Genomic DNA, 19,542 nt, shown 5'->3' with positions numbered 1-19,542 from the left:
AAATGGGCAAATATCTGAATAGATATTTCTCCAAAAAAAATACACAAATGGCCAAGAAGCACATTAAAAGATATTCAACATCATAAATTAACAAGGAAATGAAAATCAAAACCACAAAGAGACATCACTCACATCCACCAGAGGGGCTGATAACCAAAAAAAATGGAGAGAAGCCCAAAGGTCTACCCATGGATGCCTGGATGATCAAACGTGGCACACTCACACAGTGGAACAGTGTGCAACGTTAGGTGTGAGCAGGACGTACACGCACTGACTTGGAAACATCTCCAGGGCGTGCCCAACCAAAATAGTGTGCTGACCAAAGTATGAATCACAAAAGAAAAATTAATAAGCTAGACTTTTCCAAAATTTAAAATGTCTGCTCTTCAAAAGCCACTGTTGAGAAAAATGAAAACCCCAGCTACAGAGGGAGAAAAAAATGTATTTACAAAACAAAAATTCTGATAGAGGCCTTGTATACAGAATATACAACAAACTCCCCAAACTCAATAATGAGAAAACTAACAAAAATGGCCAAGACAACTAAACAGACACTTCACCAAAGATAATTTATAAATGGTAGAAACAAGTGAAGATGTTCATCGACAATCATGGTTGGTCAGGTAAAATGGAGCAGGAGCACAGGTTCAGTTTAAGTCGGTGACTACTGAAAGAAAAGGACCTCCTGCTCTAAGCCTGAGGTGAATGGCAGAGGACATTTCCAGACTAGTCCATCCTCTAAGGCATCAAAGTGGCAAGGAGATGTGACCACAACCTCTCACTAACCAACACACTCATTTAAATACATTTACATGCTCAAACAGATGCCCAGGTGGGGAGACCTAACACAATTTTAGACATATTTCCGGGCACAGGCACAATGAGAGACTGCAACATAGCATGTGAAGATGTCTATTTCTAGCCCCCAAAGCATATATATATATATTGTTCAAGCTTTGACCTCCTTGCCATTCTGCCTATGGGGCAGCCACCTTGCTCTGTGAATCAGTGTAATAAGTAACTCCTAGTAACCTTTTCTTTGCTAGCCGTGTTTGATTTGTACCCTGAATGATCTAAAGGACCCACTGAGCCTGGGACAAGTTAAAACCACAAAGAGAAAGCGTACACTTGAAGTAAGTGCAGTTTACTATGTCAATTATACCTCACGAAGCTGCTTTTAAAAAACACTCAGGCCGGGTGCAGTGGCACCCACCTGTAATCAGAGAGGTTCAGGAAACTGCTTCAGGAGGATCACAAGTTCAAGGTCAGTCTGGGCAAGTCAGCAGACCTCTTCTCAAAATAAAAGAATAAAAAGGGCTGGAGATGTAGCTCAGTGGTTCAATCCCCAGGACTAGGGGGGAAAAAATAAGAAGAATCAATCTCTCTCTCTGTCTGTGTCTGTCTGTCTGTCTGTCTGTCTGTCTGTCTCTCTCTCTCTCTCTCTCTCTCTCTCTCTCTCTCTCTCTCCCCATGACTTCATCCAGTGGCCAAAATTTAAAATACTGACAATAACAAGTGCTGATAAACATGCAGAGCCCCAGGCACCTGCACACGCTGCTGGGGGAAGCAGAGCACAGGAGCTCTGGAGACCAGCTTAGTAGTGCACCATCCTTAAAGACAGGGACAAGAAAAGAATACCACGCTCCTGAAGTGCCTCTTGGTGCCTGGAGCTGCACCAAGTCAAAGGAACAGGAGGGCAGGGTAGGCCAGGGTTCCTGGATAAGGCAGAACCCTGTCTTTTCTCCAGAAGTCTGAGAACTAAGACAGGCTGACAGCACCGTCTGCAGGAGCGCTTGCCTGCGCGCGCACCACAGCAGTGGCTCCTTGGCTCACTGGCCATACATGGAACTAAGCAAATTAAGCTTCTGCCAATCAACCTTTAAAGTCCTGTGGAAAGGGTGTGTGTCCTCCCACAGCACTGGGAGGGATGGAGGGGCTCTTTTTCCTGGAGCAAAGTCATGGGACAGAGTGCTACTGGCTCAGCCTGTCACCACTGAACTCTTCTTGGAGTAGTCATTCATCTCTTATAAGCTTTCCCATGTGTTGCACACTGGCTTCGGGCACTTTGGCCTCTCAGCAACCTATCCCCTTGCCCTGGCCCAAGTGGGCTGTGGACCAGACAAGCAGTGATTCAGAAAATCACACACATGCTTATCAACGGTATGGCAACTGCAGTCCTGGGATTCATGGGAGAAATGAACACACAGGAGGACTTACAGAGATAGCCACAGCGTGTTCAGAACAGCCAGGACTGGAAATGACTCACAGTCCAAAATCTGGTCAAGAGGTAAACAAATCTGCAACTCCATGCAGTGCAGTGGTACTCAGCCAGAAAAATGCAAGACCCAGGAGGCACTGTCATGAGGTGACTGAGCAGAGAGATCTGACCTCCTCCTGGCCTAATGGCCTCCAGAAACCACTAAGGCTCTCAAGGTCGCTGTGTCCTCTGGGTCTCAGTTCCCCAGGTGAGATCACTAATCCATCTGTAAGTCACTTTAGGCTACAAGTCTACCAACTTGTAATTCCAACCTAGGATCCAGTAGTCACAAAGTAATGGGGGCAAGACGGAATTCCAAAAGAAAGCAACTCAGGCTCCAGGAAGCTGTCTGTAAAGACTCCAACTACTCGCCCCAAGGGGGCAATGACATACCCGGGGGAACACTAACAATCCTTGAGGCCAAATGCCATTGGTGTGAAGGATTTTGGCTCTGAGCAAATTCTCTAGGCCATGGAGTTCACTACCACATCTTGATGGTTCTGTAAAAACCTGCAGGCTTACTGCCTGGGTGACTCTATCTGACTTATGTTCAAGATTACCAAAAGAGCCACAGAGCAGTCCCAACTGAGCAGCTCTTTCCTTCTAAACGCAGCCAGCCTCAATCCAGAGTCCACTGGGCAGGTTCCAATGGAGACCCTGGAAACACACGGGACCTGGACGCCAACTGGCTTCCAACTGCACACACATCCTGAAAGAAGAACACAACTGACCCCTTCCAGGAGTAACCCTACTGTGCACTCCTGCCTGCTGTTCCCGATGTGGACGTTCGCACCCCACATCTGAGCTGCTCTCCCATTCAGGTCTCCAATACTCAGTATGAAGGCAGATGCCAGGAAGCATTGGTGACATTCATGGAGTTTCACCAGTTAGCACCCTGAACCACCATGACTGAGGACAATCAGTGGCGGGACCGAGGTGGGAAAAAGGCAGGAAGGAAGCTCAACGGTGTGTCTCCTCTGTCACCAGCTAGCAGGTGGACTCTGCAGGTGGCCCACTCTGCCATGTCTGCAAAACCAGCACAACTCCCCCACCTTGGCCCTGGTCACCTCAGAGCTGCTGAGAAGCCAACACTGCAAGGCCTCTGCACATGCTCACACCAACTGGGTGTGGTGGCACATCTGTAATCCCAGTTACACAGCAGGCTAAGGGGCCGGGGTGTTCTCAAGTTCAAGGCCAAACTGGGCAGCACAGTGAGACTCTATCTCCAAAGAAAAGTACTTGGCAAACACAAGGATACCTATCAATGACAGGCCTCAGCTAGAGCCCTCCTCCCAGCTCGCCCACAACATGTCGGCAGCCAGAGGTGTATTTACAGCAGCCGCGGCACCACCCTCTAAACCTGCAGGCGCGTGGTTGGCTTTGGCACGACAGTCCTGTTTACACTGTCTCCCCTTCAGATGTCTCAGTGTCTAGGACAGAAACAGAATGCCCAGCTTCTCTCCTGGAGGGATCAGAAAGGAGGTGAGGGAAGGGGGTGAGGAAAGGAAGGATGGAAGGATGTGGGCAGGAGAAAAGGCAAGAAAGGAGGGGAACAAGGAGAGGAAGGAGGAGGAGAAGAGGGAGGGAGACAGGAGGGCAAGGATCTGCCAAAATCACGCCACGGCTCCTTCCAGTTCAGCCAGTTCAAGTGCACAGAGCAGGCTTGCCCCACAGCCTGGTACCTGGAGCCATCCTTCTGAAGACCTAAGTCATCTAAAACTCAACCCCCACACACCAGACGATTGCAGCAGAAAACCAGATCTGGAAGGGTTAAAGTAACTGCGGGAGAACTCCAGGGGTCAGGCGTAGTGGAAGGGCTCTCCACGGCAGACAGGTAAACTGAGACTCCACTGCCCCAGGACACCCTCCAGGAAGAGCAGAGTCCTGTACGCCAGCCCCAGCCCCATGAATCCACTGCCCAGCAGAATTGAGGAAGAGGGAAGCTGCAGGCACCCAGTCCATGGGAACCCAGCCACCAAGACAAGGGGCAAGGTGTTTTGGAGCATCTGTGCTCTTGACCAGGGACATCACAAACCACCCGCTTCTCCAGTGCTGCAGGCCCGCCAGGGCCTCTAGATAGTGAGCTGAGTAAGGAAGCCTGGGGCTGAGGAGCCTGACGCCAAACCAAGGGCCAGCAGAGCTGCAGCCCCAGGCGGCCCTCGAGCTGAGCCCACAGGCCTGAATCGGAACTCAAGCTCCATGGAAACCATTCCCCAAGGGGCGATGAAGTTTCTAGCACTTGGGGACACTTCAACTGTCCTGGCGCAAGCACGGAGTGCTCATACTGTGGGAAATGGCTGCGCAGGGCCCAGGGAGCTCCCCAGATGGACATCTCTGGGAGACAACACAGCAGCTCAAGGACGACAGAGCCCTCTCCCTTCTCCACCGCAGATCCCAGAGGCTCTCTTGGAAGTACTGGGGGACAGGGAGGCGGCCAGTGCAGTACTTTTCCACCAGCTCCCCAGTAATGCACAATGGCGCTTTCCAGGCCTCACGACCTGCCATTCTTCAACAGTTAGGTTCAGCTTTCCATATTTTTTTTTCTCTAAAATATACTTCTGATGCCTCCTTTTAATAATTTCCCAGGAGAACAAGAAGAGTGAGTAAAGAAATATTTTTATCAACAGAGACCAATGTGGATTTTTAAGGAGAGTCCCCATTTTGTTGGGATACTGACTTCTGGAAATACAAGAAGAGGATCTCGGGGTGTAAGCCTCCAAGCCACTATACAGAATCACAAAGACCAAACTGAGAAGCCACCCGCAGCATAGGAACTAGCCCTTGGGCTCACAGGCATCCTTGGGGAGTGTGGCTGTCGACCTCTGCTGGTCAGTGACTGCCTCTCCCAGGCCAGCAGCCCCCCAACAAAGGCCAGCAGGACAACCCGCTGCTCCTGGTGAGCCTGAAACTAACTCAAAACCTGTAGCCAGAAAACTGAACACAGCACACAAATTTATCAGTAATCCATGTTATAAACCAAACCAGACTAGCAAGAAACACACCCCAAATGCTTTCTTCTTTCTTGTTTTCCAAATTTCTTTTAATCAACATATACTTTATAATGATAAAAAACAATGACGGCTGAGGATGTAGCTCAGTGTAGAGCCATTGTCTGGCATGTGCAAGGCCCTGAGTCATTCCCAGCACCACAAAGAAAAGAAATCACATTCTTTAAAATATTATATGGACTTAAAGAAAAAGATGTCTATCACTCCCCGATAACGCAGGAATTTTAACCTTAAGCTGAGCTACTATGGGTCTGCCAGTGGCCAGTAGCCTGCATACAGGCTCATTAACAAAGGACAGCCAGAAGTTCTACAACACAAAACCTCTAAGGTGATGGCCTGGAGCTCATTTTAAGAAACCAGAAGGAGCCTCAAAAGAGCAGAGCAGTGTCATCAGGAAGGACCAAGGCTCTGTAGCAGGTAGGACCCCAAGTGAGCTCCAGGAAACCTGTTTCCACCTGGAACCTGGAAACCACAAAGAACCAACCTCAGCAGGAGACAGGAAGCCAGAGGAACAGGAATTAAATCACCTGCTGTAGAGGAGCCCAGTCAGTAAGACACAGCCAAAGAGAACCCAGGTCAAGACAGGGGTCCTGGGTCTGGAGTGTCCCCACCACTCAGGTTGTGGTGACCTACTCCTGGCACACTGTGCCTGTCCCATCCATCCTGCCCTACAGAGTCCGTGCTGCTACCAGACACGTTGTGCATGTTATTTACACATCTCTCAAAAGCTCGGAACTGTCTGAATGCATGTTGCAGCCCAACCCTGAGGACATCAAGACCCCCGCACCCCCCCCCAGCCCGGCCAGGTGTCCATGCAGGCTTGCTGAAGACTGCAAAATGTCTAGACCAGGTGTAAGTTAAGGAGTCAGGTGGGCTCTGCCTTCCTACTATCCTTCTCTCATTTCATAAAGGAAAGGATACCTGCCACCAGGAATCATATCTTGGCGCACCACCCCAGGAAATAGGAGTCTCTGGGGCACCTCACAAAGACAGACTGATATATGGCGCCATGCTGCAAAAGGGAACAAATCCTTGTACTAGTCAGGCAGGTCCAAGTCTTCCTTCCAAAAACTGAAGAGCCTAATCAAGTTGTCATGTAATGGTTGATATTTAAAATATATTTTGTGGACTGGGGGTGTAGCTTAGTGGTGGAGTGTGTGCCCAGTATGCACGAGGCCCCAGTTCAATCTCCAGCACCAAAATATAAATACACACACACACATGCACAGACATAAAATATGCTCCTAAAAATCATTCAATGAGGCCAGGATGCAGTGGCACACACCTGTAATGCCAGCATCTCAGGAGGTTGAGGTAGGAGAATAGTGAGTTCAAAGCCAGCCTCAGCAACTTAGCAAGGCCCAAAGCAACTTGGTGATACTCTATCTCTAAATAAAATATAAAAACGGGCTGTGGATATGGCTCATTGGTTAAGTACCCCTGGGTTCAATCCCTGATACCAAAAAAAAAAAGGGCTGGGATTGTGGCTCAGCGGTAGAGCGCTTGCCTAGCGCGGGCGGGACCTGGGTTCAATCCTCAGCACCACATAAAAAAAATATGTGCATTGTGTTGTGTTCATCTACACCTAAAAAAATAAATATTAAAAAAAAAATCACTTAATGGTCTCAGTTCAATGAATTAAGCAACACTGCTAGAACAAACTTCTATTCCCATTTAATTATTTATATCCAGAAACGAAAAACGGGGGGGAAAAAAAGAGAAACAACATTAAACCCTGTCTCACTCAAACATGAAATTCACCAAGATACATGAACCAAGGGCAAAACTCTGAAAAGTCCCGCCACGTGATTATGTGATGCGTGCCTAACCAGTCTATACTTTACGTTGACTGACTTGACAAAATTTGTGATGTTATGCTATTTTGATCAATGCATACTACTAATTATAAAGAGAGCCCAATGTAGAAGGAAAATTTCAATACTCAGAACTTAGCAGTAACAAAAAATTTTAGATTTTTCAAAATTTAAAGGTATAAGCATATTTTTGTGGTAGACAAGATTTTGGGATGAAGAATAGAAATGCATTAGGAGATTGTTCCTGCCTGGTCTTGGGTGGTATTTAAAACCCCAGTTATTTAGAATCTGTGGCATGCAATTCAAACAGTGACATTAATAGCTGATTTTCAAACTCTCTGCTGGTATTAGTGCCAGGTAAGAACATTTTTAGTGTATGTTTTTAAACAGAGCTTCCCAGGTCCCGCCACCTATTGTCAAGGTGAGGAGCAATCGCCCTTTCTGCAGGGGAAGCCCCGTTCTCTGAGTGCACATCCCCAGCCCAGCTGCAGGTCCCCAGTTACAATCCTAGCCCCATATTCCATTTTTCTGACCTCACATGAATGTAAAGCTCTTAAAATTAGGAGAATTACCATTTTTTAGTGACAAGCTCACAATGTTCCAATGGTGAAAATTTGCTTCCCTTAAAAATTTGGATTATTTTTATTTTCTACAATTCTGGACTAACTCGTATCCCTACACAGGCTATGAACGAGTCATCTACCCAACCCCAGGCACCTGACTACCCACAGGGGGAAGGACTCAAGGATCGCTCCCTGGGCCCTCTGTGGCCAATCTAGTCTACCACAGTTGCTGTAAACAGGGGCCTCACACAGGGGCCAGCAGAGAAGGCGGCCCAAGCAAGGCAGGAACAGTGCTCCAACCTAACACTGTACCTGCTCTCAGCGGGCGCTGGGTGTGTCCATATGTAGCCCGTGTGTCTGTCCTCTGCTCCACAGAGGTTGGATGGCCTTACCTTGGGGCTGGCTTCTTCGTTGTCTGCTGTGGTTTCAAGTGCCTGAGGTCTCTCTTCTGCAGACGCCTTCTTTACTTTTTTGCTCTTTTTCGCTGTCACTTCGGGACCTTTTCTTTTCTGTTTTGCCATCCTGCTATGGAGAAAGCACACTGCTAAATCCATAGGGAAAAAGGGGCTTCCGCCATATAATATTTTTAAACAAAGGGGGGAGCACTTTCCTACTAAGAGACTACAAAGGTATTTCATGAAATATAGTATACAAAAGTTAAAAAAAAAAAAAGTCAAACTCCTAGTTCATCACCAATTTAACATTTTGGCACATTTCCTTTCTATTTTCTGGGTGTTTTTACTTAGCATAGCTGCATCATGCACACATTACATATTCTATTTTTTTAATGGCAATCTTTTATTTATTTGTTTGTTTGTTTGTTTGTTATGTGGTGCTGAGAATGAAACCCAGTGCCTCACACATGCTAGGCAAGCACTCTACCACTGAGCTACAGTCCAAGCCCCATCATATTCCATATTTCTGACCTCAAATGAATATAAAGCTCTTAAAATTATGAGAAATACCATTTTTAGTAACAAGATTACAATTTTCCAATGGTGAAAATTTGCTTCCCTTAAAAATTTGGATTATTTTTATTTTCTACAATTCTGGACTAACTCATATTCCTTCACAGGCCATGGATGAGTCACCCACCCTACCCCAGGCACCTGACTACCCACAGGGGGAAGGACTCAAGGATCACCAGGAGCCTGGGACATCTCCTCCGACCAGGCCAGTCATAGGGACTTACGCAAGAAATATGGGATGTGGGAGGAGAGATGTGCCTTCATGGTCTATTTCCTCAGGCACAGCAGCTAGTTACTCCTGTACAAGAACAGGAATCCATGAACTGTAAAACCAATTCCCTCCGTGGGATTATGTGATGAGAGAACCAAGAGCAATGGCTGAGGTTGCCGGAGCCTGGAAGCTTCGGAGGGGAAGGAGGAAGGAACCCTGGACCTTGCAGGAAGACGATGGCTGCTACTGGGACCTGAAGTGGGAACCAGACTACCTCCAGGAGGGAGAAGTAGAAACTAGCAGCCCAAAACACCTACCCACATGGAACTCCCATTCTTACGGGGGAGCCAAATACATACTATGTTAAAAGCTGAGAACCAGCCGGGCACTAGTGCACGCTTGCAATCCCAGAGGCTTAAGAGGCTGAGACAGGAGGATCACGAGTTCAAAGCCAGCCTCAGCAAAAGCAAGGTGCTAAGCAACTCAGTGAGACCCTGTCTCTAAATAAAAAATATGAAATACGGCTGGGGATGTGGCTCAGTGGTCAAGTGACTCTGGGTTCAATCTCCAATACCCGCCCTCCCCCCAAAAAAAATTGAGAACTGGTATGCAAAAGGGGTGGGTGTCATGGGAAGCTGACCATGTAAACAGGATGATGGGCCTGGAAGTACAGCTCTGTGTAGAGCACTGGCCTTGCTGTGCAAGGCCCTGGGCTCAATCCCCAGATCCACAAAAGAAAGAGGATGATCATAATGAAAAGGGCCAGAAGTAGCGAGCGTCCCCAGAGACCAAGACCAGTTTGGGGGCCAAATACCACTCTATGTGAGAGTAAGCCAGGGGAGTATAAGGTGGAGCTGGGACACAAGGGGAGCCAGCACCAAGGATCTCCGCTCCCATTTGGGTCTGTCACTGATGACAGCACACTGAAAGAATATTACTATTCTGGAGTCAGAAAATTCCAGGCTCCATATTCCTTAATTAAGCCTTATCTTTAAAAAGTATTTGAAGCCAGAGGCTACAAATTTCAATTAACTGTGTAATAAGATATCTTGAAAGAATGAGAGACTGTTGACATAGGGACACTGAAAACACAAAGGATGGCGCCAGCCCATTACCTTGTTAGAGAAAGAAGTTCAGCAAATATTTATACACCAGTTACTATAAAAGTTAAATCTATATTCATTCCGTAAGTTATCATTAAAAACTTTAATCACTAAGTCTATTTGCTAAAAAGAAGAAAAAGATTTTTCCATATTATAGAGTGATCTCTTTAACAGTTCTAAGAGATAACTCATAACTCTGAGACACTGAATGTTTCTTCTAGAAAATATTTTTCATTGTTGGTCAACTAATTTTAAACAAGGGTGGCCAGGCAATTCAAAGAACAAATAGTGCTGTGACAACTGGACAGCCACACAGGAAACAATGAATCTGAAGCCCTACCTCACACCACGCACAAAAATAAACTCAAAATGGACCAAAAACATAAATGTAAGAACTAAAACAAAATTCTTGGAAGAAAACATAGAAATACATCTTTAGAACTTAGATGAGGCAATAGTCTCTCTGTAACACAAGTACCAAAAGAAAAAAAGTACATGAATTGGACTACAACAAAATTTACAACTTTTGTGCTGCAAAAATGATGCCAGCAAGAAAGTAACAAAGACAACTTGCAGTCGGAGAGAGAGCATTTGTAAATCACACTTCTCACAAGACACCTGAATCCAGAATATATGAAGAACTCTTACAACTCAATAATAAAAGGCAAATAAGCTGGGCACAGTGGCTCACACCTGTAATCCCAGCGGCTCAGGAGGCTGAGGCAGGAGGATTGTAAATTCAAAGCCAGCCTCAACAAAAGCGAGGCACTAAGCAACTCAATAAGACCCTGCCCTAAATAAAAACACAAAATAGGGCTGCGTATGTGGCTCAGTGGCCAAGTGCCCCTGAGTTCAATCCCTGATAGCCCCCTCCAAAGGTTTTTTTTAGTACACATTGAAGACCTGAAAAGATGCTTCACTTCATTAGTCACTTAGGAAATGCAAATAAGATTGTGCTCAGTGGCAGAGCACCTGCCTAGCATGTGTGAGGCACTGGGTTCCATCCTCAGCACCACATATAAATAAATAAATAGATAGATAGATAGATAGATAGATAGATAGATAGATAGATAAAGGTACATCGAAACTAAAAAAATATTTTAAAAAAAAAAGAGATACCACTTCACATTCACTAGGATGCCTATAGTAAAAAAAAAAAAAAAAAAAAAAAAAAAGATTGCAATGGCTCAATGTAGAGTGGTTCCCTAGCAGGTGCAAGGTGCTGGGTTCCATCCCAGCACCATAAAATAATGAGTGAGAAAAAGAAAAGACATAATAGTAAACATTGGTAAGAATGTAGAAAAACTGAAGCTCTCATTCACTGCTTGTGTAAGTGGCAGAGTCACTTTGGAAAACAGTCTGGCAGTTCCTCAAAAAGTTAAAAACATGCAATTACCATATGACTCAGCAATTCGTCATAGGTGCATATCCAAAAGAAATAAACAACTCCACGTTAAAGTTTGTATTCTAAAGTTTGTATTCTAACGTTCCCAGCAATATTACTCATAACAGCCAAAGGTGGGAACAACCTAAATGCTCATCAATGGATGAGTAGATAAACTATAGGTATTCAGGGTGGAATATTATTCAGCCATAAAAAAGTGAATACTGATACACCTACAAAATGTGTCACCTTGAAACCTGATGCTAAGCGAAAGGAGCCAGATACGAAAGACCACGTATTGCACGATTCAACGCGCATGAAGGACTCAGGATAAGCAGATCCGAGACAGAAAAGGCTAGTGGCTACTCCGGCTATGAGAGAAGTGGCAGTGACTGCTAGTGGGGACAGGGTGTCTTCTGGGAGGAGGAAAATGTTCTAAAGTTAGATTTTGGCGATGGTTGCACAACCCCATGAATACACTAAAAAAACAAAAACAAACTATATTCTCTCTCAAGTTACCATAAACTTAAAAATACAATGTTCAAGGGGCTAGCACTGTGGCTCAGCAGTAGAATGCTCACCTAGCACATGCAAGGCACTGGGTTCGATCCTCAGCTCCACATAAAAATAAATAAATAAAATAAAATAAAGATATTATGTCCATCTACAACTAAAAAAAATTATAATGTTCAAGTACTGTTTAAAAAATAAGAAAGATATAAATGGGGGAAAATGCATGTAGAAGCCTCCTTGTGCCTTTTTTTAAATTTACTTATTTATTTATTTTTAGTTTTCGGCAGACACAACATCTTTGTTTTGTATGTGGTGCTGAGGATCGAACACGGGCCACACGCATGCCAGGCAAGCGTGCTACCGCTTAAGCCACATCCCCAGCCCTCCTTGTGTCTTTTAAGTGGGCTGTTAGTGGCCACGGCTGAGCTCACAGCTACAGGACAGCAGAGTAGCCTGCCACCATGGCCCTTGATCATTGCCATTCCCAGTGACTGAATTAATTTCTGTAGAGCAATGAAAACCCAAGATTTCCTTTCTGGTGGTTGGGAGGATTCTGAGGGGTCAAGGATATTAAGGAAGCTAACCCTAACTACCACTTTATGGAATTAGCATTGAGAGGCCTCACCAAGGCCAGGCCCTGCCCCAACATGCTCTACACACACCAGCCCACTCACCCCTGTGACCCATGCAGCTGGCATGCAATGCAGAAACAGGCACATCTGCCCATCAGAGTAGAAAATCAATAGAGAATGTCTGAAATTGGCCAATAACCACATCACAAGCATATTATTTAGAAACACGGAAGTAGAAACAGTAGAAACAGCTGCAAGATTAAACTGTTCTTGCCTTTAAGGAGCATGAATGGGGGGAGACAAATGATTTTGGTCTACAAGTCGTCTAGCACCATGTCAGTCTTCAGTTACAAGCATATGTGACAGCTAATTTGAAGGTTAAAAAATATTGATTTTAGCTGGGTGTGGTGGCATATGCCTCCCAGTGACTCGGGAGGCTGAGGCAATATTGCAAGTTTCAGGCCAGCATCAGCAACTTAGCGAGCTCTAAGCAAGTTAGCAAGACCCTGTCTCAAAATAAAAAATAAAATGGGCTGGGGATGTGGCTCAGTGGTTGAGTGTCCATGGGTTTAATCCATAGTACCAAAAAAATAAAATAAAAAGGGCTGGGGCTGTAGTCCAGTGGTAGAGAATCTCTGAGTTCAACCCCCAGTACCAAATACAAACAAACAAAAATCAATTATTTTCAAAAAAGATTTTTTAAAAAATTATACTGTACAGTATTGGTCAGAGAATAGGAAAAGGACATTATCATGCCCTGCTAATAGGAGGACAAATTAGTACATCCTTTCTAAAACATAATTTTATAACATTTATCAAGTGGTTTGGCCCAGTAATTCCACTGCTAGGAATTCATCCTAATGAAATAATCATGGACAGAGATTTATATGTACATAGATGATAATGGCAACACTATCTCTAATATTAAAAAATTGAAAACACCATAATTGTCCAACAGTAGCAGGCCGGGGAAATGAATGACTCCTCCGTGCAAAGGAATATTCCAAAGAAACCATTAACAACTGTGATCTCAAGGAACATCCGTCACATGGGTAAGTGCTCATAATACAATAAACTGAAAATCAGATATAAATCTATGGAATACAATATGATTCGTTTTGTAAGAAAAATTATAGACAAATGTGCACAAAGGAAAAAAACTAAAAGAAAATATACTAAAATAGATTCAGATTATAAGAATATTTATTGTTTTCATATGCTCTTCTGTAATTTCTACAATAAAAGCAAAAGAAAAGAAATTGTTTTAAGACACAGCCCAAAAGCTTCAATTAAGCAATTGAAGGATTCCACCAGTACAAAGCAGATGGGCCAGATTAAACAAGCACAGGACGACCAGACCTGCCTGCCAAGGCACACTGCCAGTGATCAAGACAGCTCAAGCAGGCAAAGCTACAGTCCCCAGGTGGAAAAGCATCTCACAGGGCCCTGATGAGATAAATCAGTCTATAGGCAAACACCAGGCACACTTTTATTAAACCCGAAAATACCACCCACAGACCCAGATGACACGGGGGAACATCTCAGTTGGTGATGATCTGATGTGGTTGGGACAGGTTCTAGAGGAGACCTCCAAACTCACCAGGCAAAGGCCCACCCTGAGCCCACAGAAGGGCGGCCCCCACCCCTGGACTGTGGCTCGGCTCTGACCCATGCTGACCCATGCCTAGGCCATGCTCTGAACTGCCTGCTTAGATTAGTGGCCTCCTGGCCTCTGCTATTCTGCCCATGAACACTGCTCTGTTGCCTCCCTATCTGAACACTACTATACTACTGCAGTCACTACAAGCCCACCACCATCCTAATGCCAGCATCCATGACCAATTCCACCTATCTTTCCAGCTGGCACCCTGGAATCCAATAATCTTTCAACCTCACCAAGATCTGCAATCCACTGACCCTACTACATTTCAATGTCCTTCACCCATCTGTCTCGCCTCTACAATGTAATTTCCATGGTCTCTCAGTAAATCACTCCCATACACTCCCTTGTGGCTCTCTCCCTTCATGCAAAACCCCACCGCTGGGACCTACTCCGCCTGCCAGTGTACTCTAAGCCTGCAACTCCACACAGCTGGAGAGCCCACAGACTCAGGCTGACCAGTCTCAGTTTAAATTCAGAAGCTCTAAGCTCAAGGGGATGGTCAGTGCTGCACAGTGACTGAACACCTCCCTACTCCATCGACCTCTCTCCAGACTGACCCCTTCCTTCGCCTCTCCTAATCTCACACCTCCAACATCTTCTCTATTCTCAGTGTAGACCTAGTTTTTGATCACTGAGAACACAGAAAAAATCTTAGGGAACTCCCACCACATCACCCATCCAGCCAGCATGCCCATGTTCTTATTAGGCCAACCCTTTAGGTGAGTTGAGTCCTCTCCCCCTTGCCTGTCAAGGCAGCACTTTAAGCAACTGTCCCCTCTCCTGCATCATTAGCTCTTCCCTTCTACTACACCAATTACAACCTCCCCTATCTTATCACGCTCTCCTCTCCACTGGCCCTTCAATGCACACTGCATTTCCCAGGAACTCTGGTCCTCTCTTGCACCCTCTCCCCAGCTCCTTTACCACAATGACACCCATGTGGCTCAGGCTCATTGCTGATATTCAGCAGCATGTGTCAGTTGCTCCCTGCCCTCTCTTGGCATGCATGTTCTACTTTTCCAGCAGAGACAGCACGCTTTGCTGTTTCTTGATGGCCCTGATCTTGAACTCTGAAGGTTCTGGGCTCTGGGCTTCCTTACTTTCTCTGCTATCTCGCTCAGCCATGTGACTCTAAATACCCGTTAGATGATGATGGCTTCAAGCCTTGTCCAACTGGAGGCTTCTTCTGGGCTCTCTCCCTGTATTACACTGCCGACTCACTCATATAACTACACATACACTTCAACATCTCCCCTGCACACTCAAGACTCACCCATGATACTCAAAGCTCCTGATATCCTCCACAAACCGATCTTCCCAAGATGTGTGTCCTCTTGATAAACACCATCTAATGAAATCCAGATTTTAGCTGAAGCTACAACCTCGGTGCCACCTACAACTCCTCTTGCTTCCTCACACACTCATCCAACCACCACTAAGCCCTATTGGCTCAAATGTATCCAGAATTTTACTCTCTCATGGCCTACAATTCTCAGTTCTGCCCTCGCCCCTCCAGCTGGTTTCCCATCCAGAACGATTTTAAACACCTGAGATTACATCTCACCTCTGAAAACTTCCCACTACAAGCCAAAGTCCTCCCTGAGGCCACAGGGTCCCACATGATCAAACTGCCTCCACCACAACTCCTTCTTTCTCTTTCCTTCACTTGGCCCTGGGCACACGAGGCTCCTTGCTGGTCCTGACGTTTCCACTACCTGGACGTTCTTCAAGCTACCAAGGTGTCTCACTCCTTAACCTGCTTCGCCCCTCCACTCTCCATCTCCCTGTCGTAACTTTTCTCCGTGGTTACATATCACCAGCTGGTACGTGATCTTCCTCATCTCTCTCTTCTCCCTAGAACTTAGTTCACCAGATCGAGGTTGGTCTGTTTTGTTAACTGCTGTTTCAGCAGTTTCGACACACACGAAGAACACGGTACGTTTTTTAAAATGAATGGATGGATGACGGAAGGAAATGCAATGCATGCTTATGATAGAAGCGCCGAAGAGCCTCAACAGGGGTTCTTAAAGCTCCAATCCGCAAACACTGGGCAAGAAAGGCTGGAGCCCAGACCCAGCGCGTCCTCCGCTCGCCCGCGCCCGCCCGCCAAGCCTTCCGCAAACCCACGTGGAGAGGCCAGCGCACGGGGAGCGGATCTCCAGCGCGGCCCAGATCACAGGCACCCAGAAGCAGCCCCGCGCGTTTACCTGTGCCCACCTGCGCCCACCTGCACGCGCCCTGCTGCACCGCCAATGCCAGCTTCCGGCCGGCCCCTCGCCTCAGGTACACGCCTGTCCCGCCTTCAGCGACTCGGCGCTCCCCATTGGGTAAAGCCTGCCTCGGTCTTCTGGCCGACCAATGACAAGCGGCGGCCTCACGGGGGCGGTGCCTCTCCCGGGCGCGGAATGGTGGCGTAATCTCGCTGAGCCTTAGTTGCTGCCGGAGCGCGAGTTGCCATGGCAACTCGCCCTCTCGCCGACACGTGCAGGCTCGAGGGTGCCGCTCTCTGTTCAGAGTTGGAGCTGGTGAGCTAACTGTGGGCATCCAGATTTTTGCTGATTTCTTAAAGCTCGAGTGCAGAAGTACAGGTGTTAAAAAGTAAAAACAAAGAATAGGGAATGCTGCCATGATTCCGTGTACCATCTTCAAACGCAACAAGTTAGGCATTGCGCTCGGATGTGCGCAAATGTGCCGAGAATTGGAGCGGAGGCCACCACAAGCGGGATGGGCGTGGAGTGCGTTCCACTTCACTGCGTGCAGATAGACGCAGACCTACAGGGAGTAGATACAAAATAGGTTAGAACAAATAAAAGGAATAGGTCAGTAATCCCAGGGATTTAGGAGACGGAGGCAGGAACGTGCCAAGTTCCAGGCCAGCCTCAGTAACTTATCAAGACTTTGTCTCAAAATAAAGCGGGCTGGGGGTGTAGCTCAGTGGTAGAGCACCCCTGGGTTCAATCCTTAGTTGCCCACCCTCCACTAAAAAAAAAAGAAGTGAAAGGAAGGACACGGAAACATAATTTTAATCTGAAGTTCCAAGTACTTTTTCAGTCCCGTCACTCCCCAAATTACTTCTTCTTCTAGATCTATCACTCCCAAATTTTGGGAAATCTGTAAATCTTAAAGAGTTACTGGAAATTCACCCAGTTGTGAAAATTACCTTGGACACTGTTCATTAGTTCACATAATGACTAGAATAAGCAAAGAAGAGATACAACATTTTAAGAAACCTATAATTTAGGGGATTATCAACATTATCTACTGATGGGATAATGAGACCATGTGAACGACCAGACACCATAAACCACCTGTGATCATCAGAATGATGTCATCCTTATCTTCCCACCCCCACCCCTCACCAAGTTTCTTTGAACCCCAAAAGTGTCTCTGTCTCTTGAAAGGGTCCACATTCTCCCTTGAATGCATCTTTACTTTTTAAAATAAATCTCAGTTGGGAAGAAGCTATAGCAATGAGCAGTGAAATACAGAGAAAGAGAAGAGAGGGGTGGGGAGAGAGAGAAAGAAAGAGAGAGCTCTCTGGCTTAAGCCTCATTTTGCTTTTACTTTCACCTCACTTTCACTTATAATAATAATAAATCTTGCATGACTTTTGGTGTCTGGTTTTAAATTTTCTTTTATAGGAAAACAAGAACCAAGATTTAGAGTTTCAGCTCCTTGCTTTCCTGTGACATCTGTGTCTTTGATGCATGCTGAAATTCTTTCCTATCACCTATGTCAAGAACTCCACTCCTGGGGCTGGGGCTGTTGCTCAATAGTAAAGCGCTTGCCTTGCATATGTGAGGCACTGGGTTGGATTCTCAGCATCACATAAAAATAAATAAAGACACTGTGTGTTTATCTACAACTAAATAAATATTTTTTGAGAGAGAGAGAATTTTTTAATATTTATTTTTTAGTTTTCGGTGAACACAACATCTTTATTTTATTTTTATCGAACCCAGCGCCCCGCAGATGCCAGGTGAGCGCGCTACAGCTTGAGCCACATCCCCAGCCCTAAATATTAAAAAAAAAAAAAAAAAAAAACTCCACTCATCCTAAGTTTAGGCCCCCCTCTGGGAATTCCTGGGACCTCTTCTGGTGACAGACACCTGGTGTACCAAGTTTCAGCTTTTAGAAATAATAAGCTAGGGCTGGGGATGTGGCTCAAGCGGTAGCGCACTCACCTGGCATGCGTGCGGCCCGGGTTCGATCCTCAACACCACATACCAACAAAGATGTTGTGTCTGTCGAGAACTAGAAAATAAATGTTGGAAAATTCTCTCTCTCTCTCTCTCTCTCTCTCTCTCTCTCTCTCTCTCTCCTCTCTCACTCTCTCTCTCCTCTCTCACTCTCTCTTTAAAAAAAAAAAAAATTAAAAAAATAAAACTACCCCCCCAAAAAAATTAAAAAAAAATAGAAATAATAAGCTAGATGCTTTTGCCATGGGAGGAGAGGGTGATAGCTTGTCAGCCAACTTTTAAGATGAGCTTAGAGGGATGTAATATGTACCAGAAGAAAGGTGGAATCCAGGGGACTTGGGGTGCTAGCACAAGTTAGTGCTCTCTGGTGTCACTTGCTTTGCTGATTAGCTTATGAGTAAATTATAATAAATACCTGGTTTTGTCTCCCTTGTGTGCATATAGGAGAGTGTCTACAAGGCACATATTCAGACTTGCCGAACCACGGGAATCAGCAGGTTGGAGATTCAGTTTTCAAACAGCTCCAACTGGCTCCCAAGAGTGATTGCACTACTCCACCGAAAGAAAACACTCACCCATACAAGTAATATGTAATAAAATATGAGTATATGAGAACACAGTTGGTTTTGCTTATTTAGCACTGGGAATGTATGGGTAGGCAATGCATTTCAACTTTTCACTGAGCACAGTTAAAAGCTGATCCAAATATAGCCATTTTTTTAAAAAGATTCTGGGACAGGGATATAGCTTAGTGGAACAGCACAGAAAAAAAAAAAGATTCTGGTTTCATTCCCATATGGGACAACAATAAAAAAAAAAAAAGAAAGAAATTCTGTTTTATAGCATCTGAGCGCTAATTGAGCAGTAACATATTATGAGGCTAATAAACAAAAGAAAAAAGAATCCCAAAGCAGTTAGCCTGACATTTAGGGCAATTTTCACTTAGGGTACAGCCGGTTCTGGAAAAGACAGCAGAAAGCCTGGATATCTGAGCAGGAATTCTAACAGCTTTGTGGGCTGAGGGCCCAAAGTTCAATGCCCCATCTTCAGACTGAGAGCCAGGAAAGCTACACGGTGAGAGTGACTGTGAACTAGAAGTAAACCGACCTCACGGGTCCTCCAGAAATCCACTTCAAATTCACCTCAGTGTTGAAACTGCATTGGTAGGATTCAGGAATCATTGCCACTAGACGGTTGAGGGAAGAAATGGTGAATTCTAGAAGACAGTCTCTTGGGCCCCAAATTATATTTGCTTATATATTCTGTCTAGCTCCATAGAAAATAGCT

At 45.6% G+C, this 19,542-nt stretch overlaps 1 protein-coding gene across 8 annotated transcripts in view; it reads right to left on the bottom strand.

Annotated features, from left to right (window-relative positions):
• Chlsn (cholesin) overlaps positions 1–16,350 on the bottom strand; it is a 123,691-nt gene extending 107,341 nt beyond the window's left edge. The window contains exons 1-2 of one of the 8 annotated variants that reach the window (XM_077802423.1): positions 16,274–16,350; positions 8,035–8,164 (exon numbers count right to left, since the gene is read on the bottom strand). In XM_077802423.1, coding sequence (XP_077658549.1) covers positions 8,035–8,163 — 129 coding nt within the window. In that variant the 5' untranslated portion in view covers position 8,164; positions 16,274–16,350. Of the gene's footprint in view, positions 1–8,034; positions 8,168–15,329; positions 15,401–16,263 lie in introns of those variants that run through there. The other 7 variants (XM_026405665.2, XM_077802422.1, XM_077802425.1 and 4 more) reach the window with 7 other exon arrangements.
• Between the last annotated feature and the right edge of the window lie 3,192 nt (positions 16,351–19,542).

This window comes from Urocitellus parryii, chromosome 9 (assembly GCF_045843805.1).
Source record: "Urocitellus parryii isolate mUroPar1 chromosome 9, mUroPar1.hap1, whole genome shotgun sequence".
Taxonomy (NCBI): Eukaryota; Metazoa; Chordata; class Mammalia; order Rodentia; family Sciuridae; genus Urocitellus; species Urocitellus parryii.
Note: the sequence above shows the minus strand (reverse complement) of the source record. Positions and strands in the feature narration are given on the sequence as shown.